The following is a 27,326-nucleotide window of genomic DNA, read 5'->3' as shown; positions in this document are numbered from 1 at the left end:
TTGACAAAAAGGGAAAGAAAAAAAATGGCTGCTTCTTCTCTTTACATGCTGGTAATTTTGCCACCTGTTATGCAAATGATATGCAAATTGTTTAAATAAAAAGACTGATTTTGAAAAGTGCAGCATAGTTAACAATCTATTTCGAAAAGTGCAGAATAGTTAACAATCTATTTCGAAAAGTGCAGAATAGTTAACATTCGAAAAGTGCAGCATAGTTAACAATCTATTTCGAAAAGTACAGAATAGTTAACGGTCTATTTCGAAAAGTGCAGAATAGTTAACAATCTATTTCGAAAAGTGCAGAATAGTTAACATTCGAAAAGTGCAGAATAGTAAAGAATCTATTTCGAAAAGTGCAGAATAGTTAACGGTTTATTTCGAAAAGTGCAGAATAGTTAACATTCTATTTCGAAAAGTGCAGAAAAGTTAACATTCGAAAAGTGCAGAATAGTTAACAATCTATTTCGAAAAGTGCAGAATAGTTAACATTCGAAAAGTGCAGAATAGTTAACATTCGAAAAGGACATCATAGTTACAATCTATTTCGAAAAGTGCAGAATAGTTAACAATCTATTTCGAAAAGTGCAGAATAGTTAACATTCGAAAAGTGCAGAATAGTTAACAATCTATTTCGAAAAGTGCAGAATAGTTAACGGTCTATTTCGAAAAGTGCAGAATAGTTAACAATCTATTTCGAAAAGTGCAGAATAGTTAACATTCGAAAAGTGCAGAATAGTTAACAATCTATTTCGAAAAGTGCAGAATAGTTAACGGTCTATTTCGAAAAGTGCAGAATAGTTAACAATCTATTTCGAAAAGTGCAGAATAGTTAACATTCGAAAAGTGCAGAATAGTTAACATTCGAAAAGTGCAGCATAGTTACAATCTATTTCGAAAAGTGCAGAATAGTTAACAATCTATTTCGAAAAGTGCAGAATAGTTAACATTCGAAAAGTGCAGAATAGTTAACAATCTATTTCGAAAAGTGCAGAATAGTTAACGGTCTATTTCGAAAAGTGCAGAATAGTTAACAATCTATTTCGAAAAGTGCAGAATAGTTAACATTCGAAAAGTGCAGAATAGTTAACAATCTATTTCGAAAAGTGCAGAATAGTTAACGGTCTATTTCGAAAAGTGCAGAATAGTTAACAATCTATTTCGAAAAGTGCAGAATAGTTAACATTCGAAAAGTGCAGAATAGTTAACATTCGAAAAGGACATCATAGTTACAATCTATTTCGAAAAGTGCAGAATAGTTAACAATCTATTTCGAAAAGTGCAGAATAGTTAACATTCGAAAAGTGCAGCATAGTTAACAATCTATTTCGAAAAGTACAGAATAGTTAACGGTCTATTTCGAAAAGTACAGAATAGTTAACAATCTATTTCGAAAAGTGCAGAATAGTTAACATTCGAAAAGTGCAGAATAGTTAACAATCTATTTCGAAAAGTACAGAATAGTTAACGGTCTATTTCGAAAAGTGCAGAATAGTTAACAATCTATTTCGAAAAGTGCAGAATAGTTAACAATCTATTTCGAAAAGTGCAGAATAGTTAACATTCGAAAAGTGCAGAATAGTTAACAATCTATTTCGAAAAGGGCAGAATAGTTAACGGTCTATTTCGAAAAGTGCAGAATAGTTAACAATCTATTTCGAAAAGTGCAGAATAGTTAACATTCGAAAAGTGCAGAATAGTTAACAATCTATTTTGAAAAGTGCAGAATAGTTAACATTCGAAAAGTGCAGCATAGTTAACAATCTATTTCGAAAAGTACAGAATAGTTAACGGTCTATTTCGAAAAGTGCAGAATAGTTAACAATCTATTTCGAAAAGTGCAGAATAGTTAACATTCGAAAAGTACAGAATAGTTTACAATCTATTTCGAAAAGTGCAGAATAGTTAACAATCTATTTCGAAAAGTGCAGAATAGTTAACATTCGAAAAGGACATCATAGTTACAATCTATTTCGAAAAGTGCAGAATAGTTAACAATCTATTTCGAAAAGTGCAGAATAGTTAACAATCTATTTGGAAAAGTGCAAAATAGTAAAAATTCGAAAAGTGCAGAATAGTTAACAATCTATTTCGAAAAGGGCAGAATAGTTAACACTTGATTATTTATCCACAACCTTTATGTCAAACTCTGAAATGTGTACAGAATTTCTACTTTATTTAATGGCAGCAGCATGCTCTCATTCTGTCAGATATGTCTCGATAGAATTCTTCAGTAATTGTACTTTCTGTGTCACCCGTACTGAGGATTGAACCTTCAAAGAGTCAATTAGATGAAAAGCACCTGGTGTAATCAATGTAGGGGAGACTATACTAAGGCAATTTCTATTTTTGCCACTTTTTTGGGAGCTGGTTTTCCCTCTCACATTAAAAATGGCCGTGTGTTACATTTTTTTTATTATGATGTCTGCTGCAATTCAGAGAAAGATTAGCTGCCCCCTCTAACCTCCACTCTTCCTATCATGCTCTCTTCTGTGCAATGTTGCGCAGGTCAGATGTGAGATTCAGTGTCTTGATGATCAAAGACGTGCACTCCTTCTCAGCTTCATCCGAGGGAGAGATCGGGGTACATTAAACAAGGCTTTCCAGAAATACCAAAGGCAAAAACTTGTGAACTGAACAAAATGTTGTTGTTGGTATTTAGCCCTCTCATACCGTGATGAGAAGATGTGACACAAGGGTAAAAAAAAGTGAGTCTTAAAAGTCAGTGCTCCTCAAGTGATTAGCAAGAAACTAACGCCTTCTCAAAGAGAGAAGGCAAAGCCTGGGAGGGTGGACAGACTAGAATTGCACAGAACTAGCAATACACCACAATCAACAGGAAAAAAGGTCAGTACAGGAATGGTTGATTTTTGGGGTTGAGGCTTTTTTTTTCAGGTTGACATGCATGCGTTCCCGATTTAAGATGACTTCCTGAAAGGATCAAAGACAACAATTAGATGACCACAGCGTCGGCACCATCATCACCACCATCATCATCATTCATCATCATCATCACCATCATCCTCATCCTCCTCCTTCTCCTCCTCCTCCTCCTCCCCCTCCTCCTCCTCCTCCTCATCATCATCATCATCATCGCCATCACCCTCACCCTCACCCTCCTCCTTCTCCTCCTCCTCCCCCTCCTCCTCCTCCTCCTCCTCCTCATCATCATCATCATCATCATCATCATCATCATCATGAAATTAACTCATGTTTATTACTTCAGTAACAATCTGCTTTTTATTTTTATTTTGCAGGGAAGCGCCATTGCTTTAAGTTTTTTCTTCCCCTTCGAAACTGCACGGTCACGAAAACAGAGTAAGTTTAAGTATCATGTTTTATAATTTTTTTAATGGAAATCAACCCAAACAAGACATGAAGCCACTTGATGTAAGGGGCTAAAAATAGTATTTCAAGGTCAAAAACTTGCCAATGATAAGTGTTAGAGGGAATAGATTCTGATCCCAAAAAACAGCAATTCTTCCCTCTTTGCCAGAAACATCACTTCCGGAATGTGAGGACTAAATGATAAAAATAAGGAAAGCGAAAGTTATGTGGCTGCTGAAAGTAAACCCAAGATCAACTTTCTACTCTCGGTGTGTTCTTCTCCCTTACATCATTATTTTTTTTTCATCCTCATTTTTTTTACAACTGAAAAACCGATGCGTTCCTCTAATCGACCCGTTTTGGAAATATAATAATGATTTTGTTGTTGTTGTTTTTTTTTTTATTAATGGTTTGTTTAGTTATCCTCCGCGGCGTTTTCAAAAAATAAAAAAACATGTAAGCAAAATACTCCACTCTAAAAATATGTAAAAATTTTACGAGTTTTCTGAGGTTAAATGGATTACATATGTTTTTGTTTCACTTCCGGTTGAATTATAAACAAACAAATTTAATGTCTAAAACAAAACCATGAGATTTATTTATGAACAACATGATGAGAGGATTGGAAACGATATTTTAAATGGACTGCTCAACAAGTGTTTCTTAACATTACATTTAAAAACGGCCATGATGCATTCAAATATGAAATAATCATGCTGACATATTGGTTCTCATTAGATCACTGAAGTTAAGCAACATTGAGCCTGGCTAGTACCAGATAGGTGACCATTTGGGAATACCAGGCGCTGTATGTGCTCTCCGCTTATATTGGCATGGTTTCCAGCCATCTAGCACTTCTCCTTGCTATTGGAATCAAGCAATGCTATTTAAGGAGAGATGTGGTTGGAGATTGTGCAACCCTTGCTTCACAATTTCATGCGCAGCCATTCTTACAGGGGGTACCCATTGTCTTTCGAGACTGAGCGGCGGCATCATCTTCCATTTCAGGTCTGCTATGAAAGTTAGTTCTATGAGTTTATGGAAACAGATTAGCTTAATCGTGTGATGTAGAAGTGATTTGAAATTCTGTTTCTGTTAGAAATGTTTAAGTAAAACATCACGTAAGGTCTTGAAGCTAATGAACATTAAAGTCCATTATTCCCACATGCAAAAATAGTCCACATGCAATTTCTAGTTAAAGAATTGGATATTCATGTTGTTTAGACCTGTGGAAATTCCACAGAGGCATCTTTCATATGTCATATATTGCTGTTGGGCATTCTGTGGACGTTCCGCGTGACTGGAGGTTCCGCGATATTATTGTAGCCCTTTTGTTAAAACTGTAAACGTATTTATCTAATTAATCTGGTTCACGTAGTGTCAGAATAAATCTGGTTATTACGATTCTAATATCCTTATAGGAGTCTGTGACATATTTCCTTTGTATAGATGTTCAGAATCATTATAACATTATACTATAATTAGACAGAACAAATACTACCCTTGGATCCTAGCCAGAAGACCCAGAAGGTAAATTTTAGTTTCGCGTATGGCTTAAAGTGACTTTTTATTTAATTTTTATTTTTATGTTGCGTCTTCAGTGATCAGGAGATCCTATTTATTAAAAAAGGAGGACAGAAGGCGATAACATACCACGAACATTAAATTAGCATATTTATATAATAATAATTTATATAATAATAATTTATATTATAATAATTTATATAATAACAATTTATATAATAACAATTTATATAATAACAATTTATATAATAATAATTTATATAATAATAATTTATATAATAATAATTTATATAATAAAAATTTATATAATAATAATTTATATAATAATAATTTATATTATAATAATTTATATAATAACAATTTATATAATAATAATTTATATAATAATAATTTATATAATAATAATTTATATAATAACAATTTATATAATAACAATTTATATAATAATAATTTATATTATAATAATTTATATAATAACAATTTATATAATAACAATTTATATAATAACAATTTATATAATAATAATTTATATAATAATAATTTATATAATAATAATTTATATAATAATAATTTATATAATAATAATTTATATTATAATAATTTATATAATAATAATTTATATAATAACAATTTATATAATAATAATTTATATAATAATAATTTATATAATAATAATTTATATAATAACAATTTATATAATAACAATTTATATAATAACAATTTATATAATAATAATTTATATAATAACAATTTATATAATAATAATTTATATAATAATAATTTATATAATAATAATAGTTTAATGTTTATAGTATGTTATCACAATCTATCCCCCTTTTTTAATAAACAGGATCTCCCAATCAAATAATTTATAATCTGAAAACTGTGATACACATGCATACATTAAAGTAACCATGGTATTGATATATCGATGTCATTTTAAGTTAAAATTGCTGTCATCTCCTTAAGGAATGTACCAGTTTCCTGACCTTAAAAACAGGTACATATATATATATATATATATATATATATATATATATATATATATATATATATATATATATATATATATATATATATATATATATTTTCTTATGGCTAATCAATTTTCAGATGACCTTCATTCTTTATCAATCACTTATGAAATTCAGAAATCAATAAAAATCCTTGCGTTGGTTTAAGATACCTCTGCTAAAATGAATTGCATTTGTTCAACAATATATGAATCCCAACTGTTTTTTTTTCTTTTCTCGGAGAATTTGGTTTTATCGTGTAAAGTTTCAAATTAATTGTAAAGTTTTAAATTAATTGCAAAATTTAAAATTAATTGTAAAGTTTTAAATTAATTGTAAAATTTTAAATTAATTGTAAAATTTTAAATTAATTGTAAAATTTCAAATTAATTGTAAAGTTTAAAATTAATTGTAAAGTTTCAAATTAATTGTAAAATTTTAAATTAATTGTAAAGTTTCAAATTAATTGTAAAGTTTAAAATTAATTGTAAAATTTCAAATTAATTGTAAAATTTAATATTAATTGTAAATTTTCAAATTAATTGTAAAATTTCAAATTAATTGTAAAGCTTCAAATTAATTGTAAAATTTCAAATTAATTGTAAAGTTTTAAATTAATTGTAAAATTTCAAATTAATTGTAAAATTTCAAATTAATTGTAAAGTTTTAAATTAATTGTAAAATTTCAAATTAATTGTAAAATTTCAAATTAATTGTAAAGTTTTAAATTAATTGTAAAATTTCAAATTAATTGTAAAATTTCAAATTAATTGTAAAGTTTAAAATTAATTGTAAAATTTCAAATTAATTGTAAAGTTTCAAATCAATTGTAAAATTTCAAATTAATTGTAAAATTTCTAATTAATAGTAAAGTTTAGTATCTGCAATTGTCTCACCGTATAAACAAACAAAAAATCCACACCAGATAAACAAAAACGGTTGAAACCTGTATTTTTTTAAACATGTGCAATCGTTTTAAAAAAAAAACCAATGGAAGAATTCCTAAAGAGTTCTCACATTTTTTATGTGACCAATGAAGGGTGTTTAAAAATTATCATTTCTTGAAAGCGACAAACAAAATATATGTGTGCTATGTTTGAAAAAAAGAAATCTATATTGCTTCAACCACTCTCTAATATTTCTTAATGCCTTTAAAGCATTTCAAGAAAGAGTGGCTCTCTTTTCTCAGCATCGCTATCTAATTTACATATTATGTCTGTACACACCACAAACACATATGTAAATTAGACAGCAAAATATGTCTCTCACTTTTATTCAAGACTAACAGGGAGACCTGACGTTGCTCGGGATTGAATGATGATCAACAGAAGGTTTCACACTCAAATTCTCATTGTGATCCAAATCGGTGAAATTGCTCATTTTTCAATCAAATCGCTTGATTGCCTGCTCTAGTTGGGGACCCATCACGGTGCATTGGGAGGAAGCTTCACATGTCTCCCTGAAGTGACTTAGTTCATAACGCATTGTTGTCTACATTGCACTGTAGAGAACTTACTATTGATTTTATAAAATTATTTTTTATATATAACGGCTTGAATTAAAGTTAAAAATGCAAAAGTCAAGTATCATGGTTCAAGTGTGTTCTAAACAGAAACAATCATTTTGAATGCGTCCCTGTCATATCAAAGAAATATGCCTTCTAAAAATTTTTTCAACCGAGCACCAAGTCATGGTCTCCAAAGATGTGTCATAGTCACTTTCATCTCCTCATTTAGAAGACAGCATTCTTTACCTGTGTTTCTACGGAACAGACCAAAGTTAGTCACGATATCTATCATATCCAGGTTTGAAGTCTCCGTAGACAAACATTTAAATGATACTAGCTGGCCGCTCAGCGTTGTCCAATCATACAATACACTTAAAAATGATGTTTTAATTCATGACGGTTTGTGTATATATTATAGAATCAACTCTCTATTAATTATTATTAATTATTATTAACTATTATTAACTATTATTAATTATTATTAATTACGAGGAATAATTTGCCCGGTGGACTAATTCACAAAAAAAATAAAAAATAAATAAAAAATGATAAATTCCATCTGTATTTACAATATCCCGTCAGCTGATATTTGGGCTTGACGATGAATGCCCTGGATAAGTCACTTCTGATTAATGATTAATTTTAAAATATGCAAAGAAAGAAATCATTTGCAGCGATTTTAAATGGTACCTCTCCTGAATTGAACTTATTAATAAGAAAAACTTAAAATAAAATGGTGGTAAACCTGGGCTTGAACAGGGAATCATTCAATCTAGTCGAATGCTTTACCACTGAGCTATATCTCCAGATGACAATAAATTTGTTTTCTCTTTTAAGAAGAAATGAGTTGCTGAGATTTTATTATTTCCCTTGGCCAGTGTAACGTAAAATATTCCCCTGTAGAAATTTTTCTTTTTTATCTATAAGAGAGAAAAGAACTATTTTTAAGATTGGATTTTCGATACTTAAATTTCTTTACAAAACATATCTAAGAACACTGCCAGACACATAAATTACCTTTGTTTTAAATTTGAGAAAGATAGGCTCAGCCGTTTTGGAACCTATAAGGAAGGAACTTACATACACTCACAGACACACACATACACACACAGACACACAGACACACAGACACAGACACACACATACACACACTCACAGGCACACAGACACACACACATACACACACATACACTTACAGACACAGAGACACACACATATACACACACACAGACACACACACACACACTCACAGACACACAGACACACACACATACACAGACACACAGACACACACACAGACACACAAACACACACACAGACACACGCACACATACACACACTCACAGGCACACAGACACGCACACACATGCACACACACATACACACACATACACACACACACTTACAGACACACAGACACACACAGACACACACACTCACAGACACACACATATACACACACATACACACACACACTTACAGACACACAGACACACACATATACACACACACAGACACACACACACACTCACAGACACACAGACACACACACATACACAGACACACTCACAGACACACAGACACACACAGACACACACACTCACAGACACACAGACACACACACTCACAGACACACAGACACACACACTCACAGACACACAGACACACACACACACAAACACACACACACACAGACTTTTATATAGTAGTAGAGATATAGACGTATGCATCTTCTGTCCTTTACATGACTTGTGCTTTCCTATTTTTGACAATGTGAATGATATTGTGTTAAAGGAAAATATTAGTTGCTTGGAAGGGAACTCTTTTTATATTCTGCGGTAAAAAATATGAGTTATGTCCCTTGCTGATTTTGATTTTTCAGTCACAATTGGAAAAAGTTTGTATTGTGTAGTTAGTTAGTATTTGTTTTAAGATACCACTGAAAATATTTGATGTGTTTGTTATAAAAAACTTTTGTTTTGTATTTCAACTTTGCAGTCAATGACGATGAAAAATTCAAAACAACTGTTGAAATGTTGCGGGAAATTCTCAAAAAAGAAGGAATGTAAGTAAAAAGTTTTAAATCAGCAAAAAATATTTCATTTAAAATTTATGACTGGATGTGTGTGTGTGTGTGTGCAGAGTTATTATCTATATATTAATAGCATTAGCACGATCCATGGGATCTCTACAGCTGTATCCTTCATCTATTGTATTTTGTTGTCGCGCTTAAAAATATTTACATTTTATGGACATTGGGTGTGAACGCAGACCCCATGATATTATTGTACCACCTTTGTTCAAACTGCAACACACTTAGCTAAGTATTTTGTAGTTTTTTTATTCTAGGAGTCTATCTCCAGAATGATGGAGTTTGAAACATATTTCCATTTTGTGGATGTCCAGTTGTTATATATATATATATATATATATATATATATATATATATATATATATATATATATATATATATATATATAAATATGTTGAATATGAAAACTAGTGGCTACACATATGCAAATATGTTTCATTGACCACCCTGCTAAGGAAAATCACATCATCAGGCCAAGAATATCTCCGAAAGTATCAGTCAAAAACATTATTGACTGATACTTTCTTCGGAGATGTTCTGGGCCTGATGATGTGATTTTCCTTAGCAGGGTGGTCAATGAAACATATTTGCATATGTGTAGCCACTAGTTTTCATATTCAACATATTCATATCGCTCTGTCTAAACATTAAGCACTCTTTGGTTGACACATTGTGTTTTGTTTAAAAACCAAACAATACTACCAATAATATATATATATATATATCTATAATATAAAGCTGAATGTGTGTGTGTGTGTGTGTGTGTGTGTGTGTGTGTGTGTCTGGTTACGAATAGGCTCCTATATGGTTGACTATTTTAAAAAACTGATTACATATAATGATAGATGATGTATTGAGACACAGGAATGGGTATGTTTGATCTGGCAGAACAGTGATTCATTAAAATTGTGGGGTCTGCGTTCGCACCTGGTCCACTAAATATGGAAATAAAAAATTTAAAAATGAAAAAAAAAACGTTTACAAGTGTTTTTGATATAGACGTACATAATACTTTGATAAGTATGTTTTAACTTAAATAGAGATGGTATAATAAAATTGTGGGGTCTGCGTTCGCGCCTGGCCTCCATAGAATGGAAATAGGCACAAACTTTAATAAAGATTTTTCATATCTATCTGCGTAAGTATACTTTGATAATTATGTTTCAGTTTGAAGAAATATGGTGTAATAAAATTATGGGGTGTTCGTTCGCACCTGACCTCCATAGAATGGAAATATGTTCGAGGGAAGAAACTATTAAAATGGAAAGCTTTCTGATATTTAGGGACCTCAACAGTGAAGGGGTGAGATTTTGTTGCTAACCGGGTTTGTCCAGGATAAGCACGTCGAGAGAGCACAAGTCCAATGAGTTCATCAGATTTTCATTAAAATGCTATAAAACAAGCACACAGATACAACATTGTGGCGATGGGACAGGGGTTGGAGCTTAGTTGACAAAGTGGAACCTATTAGATTGAAAAAATTTTTTTGACCCTATCCAAGAGGAAGAGGCTAATGGTAGATGCACTAGCCCAGATGTGGCAACAATACTCCATGCATGGGTGAATGGTGGCTTTATAGAGGTACAGAATACTCTCAGGTGTGAGTAGTCTTCTAGCTCGATAGAGGGAAGCCACCTTCTTTGCAGCAGTCTTCGCAATGTCCTTAATGTATTTGTTCCATATTGCCCATGAATATTAGGCTGAGGAGTTTGAAGGAAGAATTCTTAGGTAGGGTGTTATTTATCATGGCTATAAGGGGTTGGAAAGGTGTCTTGTAATTGTTAAAGGAGAGCAGCTTAGTTTTACTAGCATTAAATGTTACCATCTATTTGCGTCCCCATTCCATTATGGTCTGGAGGTCATTTTCTAATGATTCTGCCATTGTCTTAGATTTGTGTACATCAGTTCTTCCTTTGTGCATGTTATAGTGTTGTATCATCAGCAAATATACCCATCTCGGACACAATATTATCGGGGAGTATTGTACTATTAATAATTTCAAAGTTCAATTTTATTCCAAATTAATGTAAACATTTACTTTATTTCCATCCAATTCTAAATTATCTTTTGGAACTATCACATCTAAATTGTTTATATGAATGCAAAACATCAGTAAGTTTCCCTGGATATTATGCTGGCTTGGAAGGCCAAGAGCAGGCTCGAAATATCCATTCAAATAAAAGCAATGGGCGAGAAGGGTAGTCCCTCATCCAAATAATACAAACTACCAATTCTCATCTAAAAAAAATGACGAAAACTAATAATTTATGTTTTTAACGTTCTATATTTTTTGTGAGGCTGTATTTTTTTTCAGATGTGAAAAACTTTTATTTGTTTATCTAAAAAAACTTTGTAATCATCATCATCATCATCATCGTCATCATCATCATCATCATCATCATCTTCTTCTTCTTCTGTTTAACATCTGTTTTACATGTTGGCATGTGTTGGACAGCTTTTAGAAATTGACTTCCAAACTAATCTATCTCTGGCCAGGTCAATTTTTTTTTTATCTCTCTTTCTCTCAAACCCATCCTTATCAGTTCCTTCCATATCCTAGCCTTCTCCAACCAAGTGACTGATATGTCAACTGCATCTAATTAACTCAAACAGTCCCATCCATTCTTTCAAATTAATAAAGTCTCATTTTCTGCAAACAACTTCCTATACTGTCCTGATTTAAGCTTTCTCTGAGGTCATCAGATTTAAGCCTTTCTCTAAGATTCACATTACATATCATTTTCATATCATTTATCCCTGTACACTGCATATCCTTAACCGTCACTGGTTTCCATTCCATCATGCTAGTAGACTCTTTTTCCTTTGTTAAAGTACAGCTGGTGAGTAATAGCAAAATTTCTCCAAACAAACTCCATTTGCTATCATACCAGCATACATAGTCACTCATGATGTTAGTTTATTGCTAGAAAAAAACTCCGTGTAGACATAAAAAAATATATTATAATAATCTATGAGGAATCAGTTTGAGTTAAAATTTATATAGAAATACACATTTTAAATATATAAACTGTTGCAATATTTTTTAATTATAATGGGGGTATATATTTAATTGCTATCCACATCAGCAATATGTGGCACAAGGCCGGAAAGTGGGAACCCCGCAGGCTCCCCTAAAGAAAGGGCACTCCTGCAATTTTAAAAATTGCCTGAGTAACCCCGTCGGCATTCCCCGGTCGGGGCACCTCAGGCAGCAAGCAATAAACTTGCCCCACCGGAAAGCCCGGTGGCAAGGCCTGGGAGGGTGGACCTCATACGTATTACCCAGGCGGCGTACCTCAGTCCAACAGGTGCTGGGCCGGTTCCCAGCCCCTCACCTGTTGGGCTGAGTGTCAAGTGACGAATCCTTGACGTGTACTACCCTGTCTCCTTGCAGCCGAAGCCCCTAGGAGACACATTCCATCGCAATGGACTTGTGATGGGGGGTATGATTCCTCACAGTTGGAAGATTCTATTTATAAACGATGCTGCTAGGAACTGACAAATCGAATTCACGTTCTGCTACCAACCAATCAGAAACCAGAATTGATCCATAAAAATTAAATCTTTTTTTTTAGCAACCTTGCATATGTTTTCTTCGTGTCAAGACAGGAAGAATCTTTGATCTGTGGCTTCCAACTCAACAACTGTCTACTGAGAACCAGTCACCTCCAGGACTTGTACAGAACAACTAACCATCGGAAACTGTTCTGAAACTAAACATGGCTTACAACTCAAATAAACTTAACCTAAGTAAAGTTATCCAATATGGCCTAAATGAAACAACCATTTTGGATAACTTTTTATGCTTTTTCTAATATTTACATATTTAACAAACATTTTTTAATGTCTACACAATTTTTTTTTGTCGCAATTTAGTAACATTGGCCTCCTTTCTTTCCTCCAATCAAAGAAAATTTCTCAACAACCTCAATCATCTCGCCAAAGAAAATTTCTCAACAACCTCAATCATCTCGCCAAAGAAAATTTCTCAACAACCTCAATCATCTCGCCATCCAAATATAACTAAATTTATTAACTTTGATTCATTGTTTTTTGCTAAAATTGTTTTTATCAAATTTTCCACAAAAAATTATTTTTCTTGGAGAGAAAAAAGAAAGTTGAACCTGCACTGCTAATTTCAGTTCTCCAATATTCATAAACTCTTAAAATCTTGGTCCATTTTGATAAGAAATGTATAGTTTTTTTTTTATTTTATTGACCTTTTTATCTATATAACAATGTAGATAAATATGTTGTTCAGAAGGGACACATCTTTAATCTGTTTTGACAGTGTTTCAGGTTTCCATGAATTTGTTGATGTATGAGGTGGGGTGGGGTGAATGCATTGTTGTCACGTGACACTCCAAATAATATCTCACTTCCCTTTTAATATACATACGAAATATTTTCTGTTTTGTTGTTACCTGAAATTCATCTGAGATAAATCATTTGTGTCAAGCGAAATTCACAAATTGTACTTTTATCTGTCCAAATGCCATATCATCTTTCAGAAGAACTTGGTCAATTTAAAACTGCGAAAGGCATTTTAGACACAAACTTGCTACTGCAGAGGACAACTTAACCTTTAACACATTCAACTCAAACTTTTGAAACGTAAACAAAAAATTTATGCTGTATAAACAATTTATTGCAATAAATAATAAGTCATAACAATTATATATATATATATATATATATATATATATATATATATATATATATATATATATAATTTGATTAGTTTTTTTTTTGGAAAAAGAATTCCAGCAGAATGCTCAATTAAAAGGAAAATCCAAATTTTAAGAGCGTACTTATATTTTGTGTACAGAAAGTTGTTAGTTGAGACAGGTCATTGGTACCGTCGGTTTCAAGCCCGATAATAAGGCCCGTTTAAGGTATCCTTATCAAGCTCTCTTAAACGTTTAAGGTATCCTTATCAAGCTCCTTAAACGGGTTATAAGATAGACGAATATTGGCTGAAGAGAGCTTGATAAGGATACCTTAAACGGGTTATAAGATAGACGAATATTGGCTGAAAAGAGCTTGATAAGGATACCTTAAACGGGCCTTATTATCGGGCTTGAAACCGACGGTACCAATGACCTGTCTCAACTAACAACTTTCTGTACACAATATATATATATATATATATATATATATATATATATATATATATATATATATATAAAATAAATATTATAATTAAATTTATCAAAATGATCCAAGATGGTAAAACTAAAGTAAATTATAAATATTAAAGAGTTAATATTTATAAAGTAATCTCAACCAGATGTAAAAGCTCGATATTATTATTTGCTCTTATATATATATATATATATATATATATATATATATATATATATATATATATATACACGTTTTATTTTTTATTACCGTATCTTTCTGTAGCGTCTGCAGACTTTTACAGAAATGTTCACTATTTGGGGATGAAAAAGTGAATGAGGTCAGGGGGGAGGGGTTGCGAGGAGGGCGGAAGAGGAAGAGAGGAAGGGAACAAGAAGGGAAGGTGGGCGTTTGGTATGTGGATAATGTTTTAGTTTTGGGGTTTAAGGAACTTGTGGGGAAGGTCTGGGAAGTTCATTTCTGGTGTGGCTGAGGGCATAGGGATACATGAGGGGAAGGGGAATATGTGGGGGTGGGAGGAGGAGGAGGGGGGTTACTTTAAAATTTGAGTCTTAGTGTTAAAGTTTTTAGCATCTCGTCTCTTGGTGAGGTGATTTCTTGGTAAGTATGTCTTGAGCTGTTGGGTGTTGCTTATGTTTGGAGGTGGGGGGGCTATGATTCGGTTTATTTATTTTTAGTTTTTGGAGAGGGTCAGCTAGCGGTAGCAGCCAAGGGTACACACATGCGCATGTACACACATATATACTTAAAAGAAACGGTCACAGGTACACATACATGTCCGCCCTGGCGTGCAAATATATGTGCATATGTGCGCCTGCATGCATAGACACCTAAGTGGTTCTTGCTTGCATCAAATTTTCTTTAAAGTGCTAAGATTGGGTGCGCGTGCGTAGGCATGGATGCGCACATACACAGATACATACATACACTGACGCCCCTGCCCCCAAGGAGGCGATTATACGGGCCCATATGCGCATATTGATTCAGGCATACTAGCACCCCAAGCATACTTTCAAGCGCATACGCGCATGCAGATACCAAGGGGTACCGGTGTGTGTGTGCACGTGCCTGTTTATGCGTGTGTGGATGTGAGAGTATAGATGCCCGCTGCCTGCTGTCCACATGGTGTGCGAGAGCGTGCAGCTGTGTATATATGTCGATGTATGTGCTCACGAGGCTTGGTATCTGCATGCGCGCAGATGTAACTGAGGCATAACCCTTTTTACAACAATAAGGATCATCATTAAATTTTAATGTAGAGTTAAATAGCTAGAATTGTTACAATATAAATGAAGGATCCAAATCTAACATGCGAATATAGTTTCTTTTCTTCTTAACTGGGTAAGAAATATAAATAAAGTATATAGCTCATCTAAGAATGGGGTTTTTTCTCCATAACGGTGAGCATTCTTGTATTCAGTCGTAGCAGTATTAACAGTAAAATAAGTAACACCCTCTTCAAATCAATAAAACAACTCAGTAATTAATCTAGTTATTATTAAAAATTAAATTAGCAACTTGGGGGCTGTTAATCCATTTAAATATTAATTCAATTGATTTTGTCGTCTGACACCCTAGGTTGGTAGAAGCCATGCTGACTTACTTATTCTCCTACTTCACTCCATGGTCTAAGTGTTTTTCACCCATAAATGCAGGAGTAGACATCTTCCCACCGGAGTAAAACACACTTGGAACCATGGGTGGTTTTGCTGTCAGAATAATAATTAGAGGACATACAATAATTTATTTATTTAGACAACCCAAGAACACAATGCATGAATTATATGACAGGAGAGGCATAAGTGATTAATAACAGATGCGGGTTAAACACAACCTATTCCTTTAGATCAAAACATAATTTATATACTTAATTTGTTAAATAAGCCATTGTAGCACATTCTGGACCTATCTGATTAAATTAATTATTAAATTATAGTCGCCTTCTAGTAATCAATGAATCGAAAACACAAACGGCCTGAATTACCTCCCTTTAACCATTAGAAACAAAATTGACCCAGTTTCAAACAGAATTAACTAGCAGTATTAACAACTTAATTGGATTATCTCCCTTCAAATCATCCTAAGCAACGACATAAAAACATTCTTCAAGTAGAATAACTATGAATTTTCAGACAGTAAATAGATTAGAACACTTCACCCGAAATGTCCTACAAGGTTTATATATATTTAATACACCCATTTTACTTTATTCTCATATTCAATTAAATTCTAAACCTGAAATGGTATTAGAACGATAATCTATAAACATTACTTGCCACTAATACGAAACTAAAACTAACCGTAACATCTTTACAAGGTTTTTACGGCCATAATATAAATATAGATACCAAATTTAAAAAAATTCTTTTTACAAAATATCAATCATTGGGAAATAAAGGAATTTAGGAACCCAATAAATGGGATATATTTAAAAAATTTTCTTCTTTTTTTAAATGGCTTAGGGCTCCCCGTAGAAACTTCACATGACTCTGTTCTTAAATAATGATACGAAAATTAGGTGATATATTAATATTTAAATGGGCTTTTCCGTAACCACAACCAAGGTAAATATTTCTCGCATGCTTTTCCCGTTAAGATCCCCCGCCCTTTTTTTCTATTCAAAAAATGCTACATTACCAAACGTGTGCTTATTCATAAAGTCTGAAGAAATGCTGGTTTTTGAAAATTTTCAAACGATATAATGCTTTAAATTGTCGAACTAGACATTGAAACAATTGTAACGTAAATTGAAATACACTTTTTGTTGCCATCAACACCTTGTTTTGAAGTCTTGTTTTTGCACACACAGTATGTATATATATATATATATATATATATATATATATTGAATGATGATCAACGAATATTTAACCCCCCTCCTCCCATATTTTATTGTCATAGAAACCGGTGCAATCGTTTATTTTCAATCAAATCCATTAATTGCCGTTGGGGACGAACCACGGTGCAGTTCTTATAGTTACTTACTCCACAATACATTGTGGTTTACAATGTATTGTATTGGTTCTATATATTTTTATATAATCCCTTGAATTAAAGTTTACAATGTATTGTGTCGGTTCTATATATTTTTATATAATCCCTTGAATTAAAGTTTACAGTGTATTGTGTCGGTTCTATATATTTTTATATAATCCTTTGAATTAAAGTTTACAATGTATTGTGTCGGTTCTATATACTTTTATATAATCCCTTGAATTAAAGTTTACAATGTATTGTGTCGGTTCTATATATTTTTATATAATCCCTTGAATTAAAGTTTACAATGTATTGTGTCGGTTCTATATATTTTTATATAATCCCTTGAATTAAAGTTTACAATGTATTGTGTCGGTTCTATATATTTTTATATAATCCCTTGAATTAAAGTTTACAATGTATTGTGTCGGTTCTATATATTTTTATATAATCCCTTGAATTAAAGTTTACAATGTATTGTGTCGGTTCTATATATTTTTATATAATCCCTTGAATTAAAGTTTACAGTGTATTGTGTCGGTTCTATATATTTTTATATAATCCCTTGAATTAAAGTTTACAATGTATTGTGTCGGTTCTATATATTTTTATATAATCCCTTGAATTAAAGTTTACAATGTATTGTGTCGGTTCTATATATTTTTATATAATCCCTTGAATTAAAGTTTACAATGTATTGTGTCGGTTCTATATATTTTTATATAATCCCTTGAATTAAAGTTTACAATGTATTGTGTCGGTTCTATATATTTTTATATAATCCCTTGAATTAAAGTTTACAATGTATTGTGTCGGTTCTATATATTTTTATATAATCCCTTGAATTAAAGTTTACAGTGTATTGTGTCGGTTCTATATATTTTTATATAATCCCTTGAATTAAAGTTTACAATGTATTGTGTCGGTTCTATATATTTTTATATAATCCCTTGAATTAAAGTTTACAATGTATTGTGTCGGTTCTATATATTTTTATATAATCCCTTGAATTAAAGTTTACAATGTATTGTGTCGGTTCTATATATTTTTATATAATCCCTTGAATTAAAGTTTACAGTGTATTGTGTCGGTTCTATATATTTTTATATAATCCCTTGAATTAAAGTTTACAGTGTATTGTGTCGGTTCTATATATTTTTATATAATCCCCTGAATTAAAGTTTACAATGTATTGTGTCGGTTCTATATATTTTTATATAATCCCTTGAATTAAAGTTTACAATGTATTGTGTCGGTTCTATATATTTTTATATAATCCCTTGAATTAAAGTTTACAATGTATTGTGTCGGTTCTATATATTTTTATATAATCCCTTGAATTAAAGTTTACAATGTATTGTGTCGGTTCTATATATTTTTATATAATCCCTTGAATTAAAGTTTACAGTGTATTGTGTCGGTTCTATATATTTTTATATAATCCCTTGAATTAAAGTTTACAATGTATTGTGTCGGTTCTATATATTTTTATATAATCCCTTGAATTAAAGTTTACAATGTATTGTGTCGGTTCTATATATTTTTATATAATCCCTTGAATTAAAGTTTACAATGTATTGTGTCGGTTCTATATATTTTTATATAATCCCTTGAATTAAAGTTTACAGTGTATTGTGTCGGTTCTATATATTTTTATATAATCCCTTGAATTAAAGTTTACAATGTATTGTGTCGGTTCTATATATTTTTATATAATCCCTTGAATTAAAGTTTACAATGTATTGTGTCGGTTCTATATATTTTTATATAATCCCTTGAATTAAAGTTTACAATGTATTGTGTCGGTTCTATATATTTTTATATAATCCCCTGAATTAAAGTTTACAATGTATTGTGTCGGTTCTATATATTTTTATATAATCCCTTGAATTAAAGTTTACAATGTATTGTATTGGTTCTATATATTTTTATATAATCCCTTGAATTAAAGTTTACAATGTATTGTGTCGGTTCTATATATTTTTATATAATCCCTTGAATTAAAGTTTACAATGTATTGTGTCGGTTCTATATATTTTTATATAATCCCTTGAATTAAAGTTTACAATGTATTGTGTCGGTTCTATATATTTTTATATAATCCCCTGAATTAAAGTTTACAATGTATTGTGTCGGTTCTATATATTTTTATATAATCCCTTGAATTAAAGTTTACAATGTATTGTGTCGGTTCTATATATTTTTATATAATCCCCTGAATTAAAGTTTACAATGTATTGTGTCGGTTCTATATATTTTTATATAATCCCTTGAATTAAAGTTTACAATGTATTGTGTCGGTTCTATATATTTTTATATAATCCCTTGAATTAAAGTTTACAATGTATTGTGTCGGTTCTATATATTTTTATATAATCCCTTGAATTAAAGTTTACAATGTATTGTGTCGGTTCTATATATTTTTATATAATCCCTTGAATTAAAGTTTACAGTGTATTGTGTCGGTTCTATATATTTTTATATAATCCCTTGAATTAAAGTTTACAGTGTATTGTGTCGGTTCTATATATTTTTATATAATCCCTTGAATTAAAGTTTACAATGTATTGTGTCGGTTCTATATATTTTTATATAATCCCTTGAATTAAAGTTTACAATGTATTGTGTCGGTTCTATATATTTTTATATAATCCCTTGAATTAAAGTTTACAATGTATTGTGTCGGTTCTATATATTTTTATATAATCCCTTGAATTAAAGTTTACAATGTATTGTGTCGGTTCTATATATTTTTATATAATCCCTTGAATTAAAGTTTACAGTGTATTGTGTCGGTTCTATATATTTTTATATAATCCCTTGAATTAAAGTTTACAATGTATTGTGTCGGTTCTATATATTTTTATATAATCCCTTGAATTAAAGTTTACAATGTATTGTGTCGGTTCTATATATTTTTATATAATCCCTTGAATTAAAGTTTACAATGTATTGTGTCGGTTCTATATATTTTTATATAATCCCTTGAATTAAAGTTTACAGTGTATTGTGTCGGTTCTATATATTTTTATATAATCCCTTGAATTAAAGTTTACAATGTATTGTGTCGGTTCTATATATTTTTATATAATCCCTTGAATTAAAGTTTACAATGTATTGTGTCGGTTCTATATATTTTTATATAATCCCTTGAATTAAAGTTTACAATGTATTGTGTCGGTTCTATATATTTTTATATAATCCCCTGAATTAAAGTTTACAATGTATTGTGTCGGTTCTATATATTTTTATATAATCCCTTGAATTAAAGTTTACAATGTATTGTGTTGGTTCTATATATTTTTATATAATCCCTTGAATTAAAGTTTACAATGTATTGTGTTGGTTCTATATATTTTTATATAATCCCTTGAATTAAAGTTTACAATGTATTGTGTCGGTTCTATATATTTTTATATAATCCCTTGAATTAAAGTTTACAGTGTATTGTGTCGGTTCTATATATTTTTATATAATCCCTTGAATTAAAGTTTACAATGTATTGTGTCGGTTCTATATATTTTTATATAATCCCTAGAATTAAAGTTTACAATGTATTGTGTTGGTTCTATATATTTTTATATAATCCCTTGAATTAAAGTTTACAATGTATTGTGTCGGTTCTATATATTTTTATATAATCCCTTGAATTAAAGTTTACAATGTATTGTGTCGGTTCTATATATTTTTATATAATCCCTTGAATTAAAGTTTACAATGTATTGTTTCGGTTCTATATATTTTTATATAATCCCCTGAATTAAAGTTTACAATGTATTGTGTCGGTTCTATATATTTTTATATAATCCCTTGAATTAAAGTTTACAATGTATTGTGTCAGTTCTATATATTTTTATATAATCCCTTGAATTAAAGTTTACAGTGTATTGTGTCGGTTCTATATATTTTTATATAATCCCTTGAATTAAAGTTTACAATGTATTGTGTCGGTTCTATATATTTTTATATAATCCCTTGAATTAAAGTTTACAATGTATTGTGTCGGTTCTATATATTTTTATATAATCCCTTGAATTAAAGTTTACAATGTATTGTGTCGGTTCTATATATTTTTATATAATCCCCTGAATTAAAGTTTACAATGTATTGTGTCGGTTCTATATATTTTTATATAATCCCTTGAATTAAAGTTTACAATGTATTGTGTTGGTTCTATATATTTTTATATAATCCCTTGAATTAAAGTTTACAATGTATTGTGTTGGTTCTATATATTTTTATATAATCCCTTGAATTAAAGTTTACAATGTATTGTGTCGGTTCTATATATTTTTATATAATCCCTTGAATTAAAGTTTACAGTGTATTGTGTCGGTTCTATATATTTTTATATAATCCCTTGAATTAAAGTTTACAATGTATTGTGTCGGTTCTATATATTTTTATATAATCCCTAGAATTAAAGTTTACAATGTATTGTGTTGGTTCTATATATTTTTATATAATCCCTTGAATTAAAGTTTACAATGTATTGTGTCGGTTCTATATATTTTTATATAATCCCTTGAATTAAAGTTTACAATGTATTGTGTCGGTTCTATATATTTTTATATAATCCCTTGAATTAAAGTTTACAATGTATTGTGTCGGTTCTATATATTTTTATATAATCCCTTGAATTAAAGTTTACAATGTATTGTGTCGGTTCTATATATTTTTATATAATCCCTTGAATTAAAGTTTACAATGTATTGTGTTGGTTCTATATATTTTTATATAATCCCTTGAATTAAAGTTTACAATGTATTGTGTTGGTTCTATATATTTTTATATAATCCCTTGAATTAAAGTTTACAGTGTATTGTGTCGGTTCTATATATTTTTATATAATCCTTTGAATTAAAGTTTACAATGTATTGTGTCGGTTCTATATATTTTTATATAATCCCTTGAATTAAAGTTTACAATGTATTGTGCCGGTTCTATATATTTTTATATAATCCCTTGAATTAAAGTTTACAATGTATTGTGTCGGTTCTATATATTTTTATATAATCCCTAGAATTAAAGTTTACAATGTATTGTGTCGGTTCTATATATTTTTATATAATCCCTAGAATTAAAGTTTACAATGTATTGTGTCGGTTCTATATATTTTTATATAATCCTTTGAATTAAAGTTTACAGTGTATTGTGTCGGTTCTATATATTTTTATATAATCCTTTGAATTAAAGTTTACAATGTATTGTGTCGGTTCTATATATTTTTATATAATCCTTTGAATTAAAGTTTACAATGTATTGTGTCGGTTCTATATATTTTTATATAATCCCTTGAATTAAAGTTTACAATGTATTGTGCCGGTTCTATATATTTTTATATAATCCCTTGAATTAAAGTTTACAATGTATTGTGTCGGTTCTATATATTTTTATATAATCCCTAGAATTAAAGTTTACAATGTATTGTGTCGGTTCTATATATTTTTATATAATCCCTTGAATTAAAGTTTACAATGTATTGTGTCGGTTCTATATATTTTTATATAATCCCTAGAATTAAAGTTTACAATGTATTGTGTCGGTTCTATATATTTTTATATAATCCCTTGAATTAAAGTTTACAATGTATTGTGTTGGTTCTATATATTTTTATATAATCCCTTGAATTAAAGTTTACAATGTATTGTGTCGGTTCTATATATTTTTATATAATCCCTTGAATTAAAGTTTACAATGTATTGTGTCGGTTCTATATATTTTTATATAATCCCTTGAATTAAAGTTTACAATGTATTGTGTCGGTTCTATATATTTTTATATAATCCCTTGAATTAAAGTTTACAATGTATTGTGTCGGTTCTATATATTTTTATATAATCCCTTGAATTAAAGTTTACAATGTATTGTGTTGGTTCTATATATTTTTATATAATCCCTTGAATTAAAGTTTACAATGTATTGTGTTGGTTCTATATATTTTTATATAATCCCTTGAATTAAAGTTTACAGTGTATTGTGTCGGTTCTATATATTTTTATATAATCCTTTGAATTAAAGTTTACAATGTATTGTGTCGGTTCTATATATTTTTATATAATCCCTTGAATTAAAGTTTACAATGTATTGTGCCGGTTCTATATATTTTTATATAATCCCTTGAATTAAAGTTTACAATGTATTGTGTCGGTTCTATATATTTTTATATAATCCCTTGAATTAAAGTTTACAATGTATTGTGTCGGTTCTATATATTTTTATATAATCCCTTGAATTAAAGTTTACAATGTATTGTGTTGGTTCTATATATTTTTATATAATCCCTTGAATTAAAGTTTACAATGTATTGTGTCGGTTCTATATATTTTTATATAATCCCTTGAATTAAAGTTTACAGTGTATTGTGTCGGTTCTGTATATTTTTATATAATCCCTTGAATTAAAGTTTACAATGTATTGTGTCGGTTCTATATATTTTTATATAATCCCTTGAATTAAAGTTTACAATGTATTGTGTCGGTTCTGTATATTTTTATATAATCCCTTGAATTAAAGTTTACAATGTATTGTGTTGGTTCTATATATTTTTATATAATCCCTTGAATTAAAGTTTACAATGTATTGTGCCGGTTCTATATATTTTTATATAATCCCTTGAATTAAAGTTTACAATGTATTGTGTCGGATCTATATATTTTTATATAATCCCTTGAATTAAAGTTTACAATGTATTGTGCCGGTTCTATATATTTTTATATAATCCCTTGAATTAAAGTTTACAATGTATTGTGTCGGATCTATATATTTTTATATAATCCCTTGAATTAAAGTTTACAATGTATTGTGTCGGTTCTATATATTTTTATATAATCCCTTGAATTAAAGTTTACAATGTATTGTGTCGGTTCTATATATTTTTATATAATCCCTTGAATTAAAGTTTACAATGTATTGTGTCGGTTCTATATATTTTTATATAATCCCTTGAATTAAAGTTTACAGTGTATTGTGTCGGTTCTATATATTTTTATATAATCCCTTGAATTAAAGTTTACAATGTATTGTGTCGGTTCTATATATTTTTATATAATCCCTTGAATTAAAGTTTACAATGTATTGTGTCGGTTCTATATATTTTTATATAATCCCTTGAATTAAAGTTTACAATGTATTGTGTCGGTTCTATATATTTTTATATAATCCCCTGAATTAAAGTTTACAATGTATTGTGTCGGTTCTATATATTTTTATATAATCCCTTGAATTAAAGTTTACAATGTATTGTGTTGGTTCTATATATTTTTATATAATCCCTTGAATTAAAGTTTACAATGTATTGTGTTGGTTCTATATATTTTTATATAATCCCTTGAATTAAAGTTTACAATGTATTGTGTCGGTTCTATATATTTTTATATAATCCCTTGAATTAAAGTTTACAGTGTATTGTGTCGGTTCTATATATTTTTATATAATCCCTTGAATTAAAGTTTACAATGTATTGTGTCGGTTCTATATATTTTTATATAATCCCTAGAATTAAAGTTTACAATGTATTGTGTTGGTTCTATATATTTTTATATAATCCCTTGAATTAAAGTTTACAATGTATTGTGTCGGTTCTATATATTTTTATATAATCCCTTGAATTAAAGTTTACAATGTATTGTGTCGGTTCTATATATTTTTATATAATCCCTTGAATTAAAGTTTACAATGTATTGTTTCGGTTCTATATATTTTTATATAATCCCCTGAATTAAAGTTTACAATGTATTGTGTCGGTTCTATATATTTTTATATAATCCCTTGAATTAAAGTTTACAATGTATTGTGTCAGTTCTATATATTTTTATATAATCCCTTGAATTAAAGTTTACAGTGTATTGTGTCGGTTCTATATATTTTTATATAATCCCTTGAATTAAAGTTTACAATGTATTGTGTCGGTTCTATATATTTTTATATAATCCCTTGAATTAAAGTTTACAATGTATTGTGTCGGTTCTATATATTTTTATATAATCCCTTGAATTAAAGTTTACAATGTATTGTGTCGGTTCTATATATTTTTATATAATCCCCTGAATTAAAGTTTACAATGTATTGTGTCGGTTCTATATATTTTTATATAATCCCTTGAATTAAAGTTTACAATGTATTGTGTTGGTTCTATATATTTTTATATAATCCCTTGAATTAAAGTTTACAATGTATTGTGTTGGTTCTATATATTTTTATATAATCCCTTGAATTAAAGTTTACAATGTATTGTGTCGGTTCTATATATTTTTATATAATCCCTTGAATTAAAGTTTACAGTGTATTGTGTCGGTTCTATATATTTTTATATAATCCCTTGAATTAAAGTTTACAATGTATTGTGTCGGTTCTATATATTTTTATATAATCCCTAGAATTAAAGTTTACAATGTATTGTGTTGGTTCTATATATTTTTATATAATCCCTTGAATTAAAGTTTACAATGTATTGTGTCGGTTCTATATATTTTTATATAATCCCTTGAATTAAAGTTTACAATGTATTGTGTCGGTTCTATATATTTTTATATAATCCCTTGAATTAAAGTTTACAATGTATTGTGTCGGTTCTATATATTTTTATATAATCCCTTGAATTAAAGTTTACAATGTATTGTGTCGGTTCTATATATTTTTATATAATCCCTTGAATTAAAGTTTACAATGTATTGTGTTGGTTCTATATATTTTTATATAATCCCTTGAATTAAAGTTTACAATGTATTGTGTTGGTTCTATATATTTTTATATAATCCCTTGAATTAAAGTTTACAGTGTATTTTGTCGGTTCTATATATTTTTATATAATCCTTTGAATTAAAGTTTACAATGTATTGTGTCGGTTCTATATATTTTTATATAATCCCTTGAATTAAAGTTTACAATGTATTGTGCCGGTTCTATATATTTTTATATAATCCCTTGAATTAAAGTTTACAATGTATTGTGTCGGTTCTATATATTTTTATATAATCCCTAGAATTAAAGTTTACAATGTATTGTGTCGGTTCTATATATTTTTATATAATCCCTAGAATTAAAGTTTACAATGTATTGTGTCGGTTCTATATATTTTTATATAATCCTTTGAATTAAAGTTTACAGTGTATTGTGTCGGTTCTATATATTTTTATATAATCCTTTGAATTAAAGTTTACAATGTATTGTGTCGGTTCTATATATTTTTATATAATCCTTTGAATTAAAGTTTACAATGTATTGTGTCGGTTCTATATATTTTTATATAATCCCTTGAATTAAAGTTTACAATGTATTGTGCCGGTTCTATATATTTTTATATAATCCCTTGAATTAAAGTTTACAATGTATTGTGTCGGTTCTATATATTTTTATATAATCCCTAGAATTAAAGTTTACAATGTATTTTGTCGGTTCTATATATTTTTATATAATCCCTTGAATTAAAGTTTACAATGTATTGTGTCGGTTCTATATATTTTTATATAATCCCTAGAATTAAAGTTTACAATGTATTGTGTCGGTTCTATATATTTTTATATAATCCCTTGAATTAAAGTTTACAATGTATTGTGTTGGTTCTATATATTTTTATATAATCCCTTGAATTAAAGTTTACAATGTATTGTGTCGGTTCTATATATTTTTATATAATCCCTTGAATTAAAGTTTACAATGTATTGTGTCGGTTCTATATATTTTTATATAATCCCTTGAATTAAAGTTTACAATGTATTGTGTCGGTTCTATATATTTTTATATA

The 27,326-nt window shown here is 29.4% G+C and overlaps 1 protein-coding gene across 1 annotated transcript in view; it reads left to right on the top strand.

Moving 5' to 3' along the window:
• Positions 1-27,326, top strand: part of LOC145258093 (peroxisomal membrane protein PMP34-like) — a 112,008-nt gene that overhangs the window by 12,846 nt on the left and 71,836 nt on the right. The window contains exons 2-3 of the mRNA XM_080115830.1: positions 3,255-3,315; positions 9,367-9,433. Of these exons, the coding sequence (XP_079971956.1) occupies positions 3,255-3,315; positions 9,367-9,433 (128 nt within the window). The remainder of the gene's footprint in view (positions 1-3,254; positions 3,316-9,366; positions 9,434-27,326) is intronic.

This window comes from Euprymna scolopes, chromosome 33 (assembly GCF_053919585.1).
Source record: "Euprymna scolopes isolate OS-2025 chromosome 33, ASM5391958v1, whole genome shotgun sequence".
NCBI classification, from domain to species: Eukaryota; Metazoa; Mollusca; class Cephalopoda; order Sepiida; family Sepiolidae; genus Euprymna; species Euprymna scolopes.
Note: the sequence above shows the minus strand (reverse complement) of the source record. Positions and strands in the feature narration are given on the sequence as shown.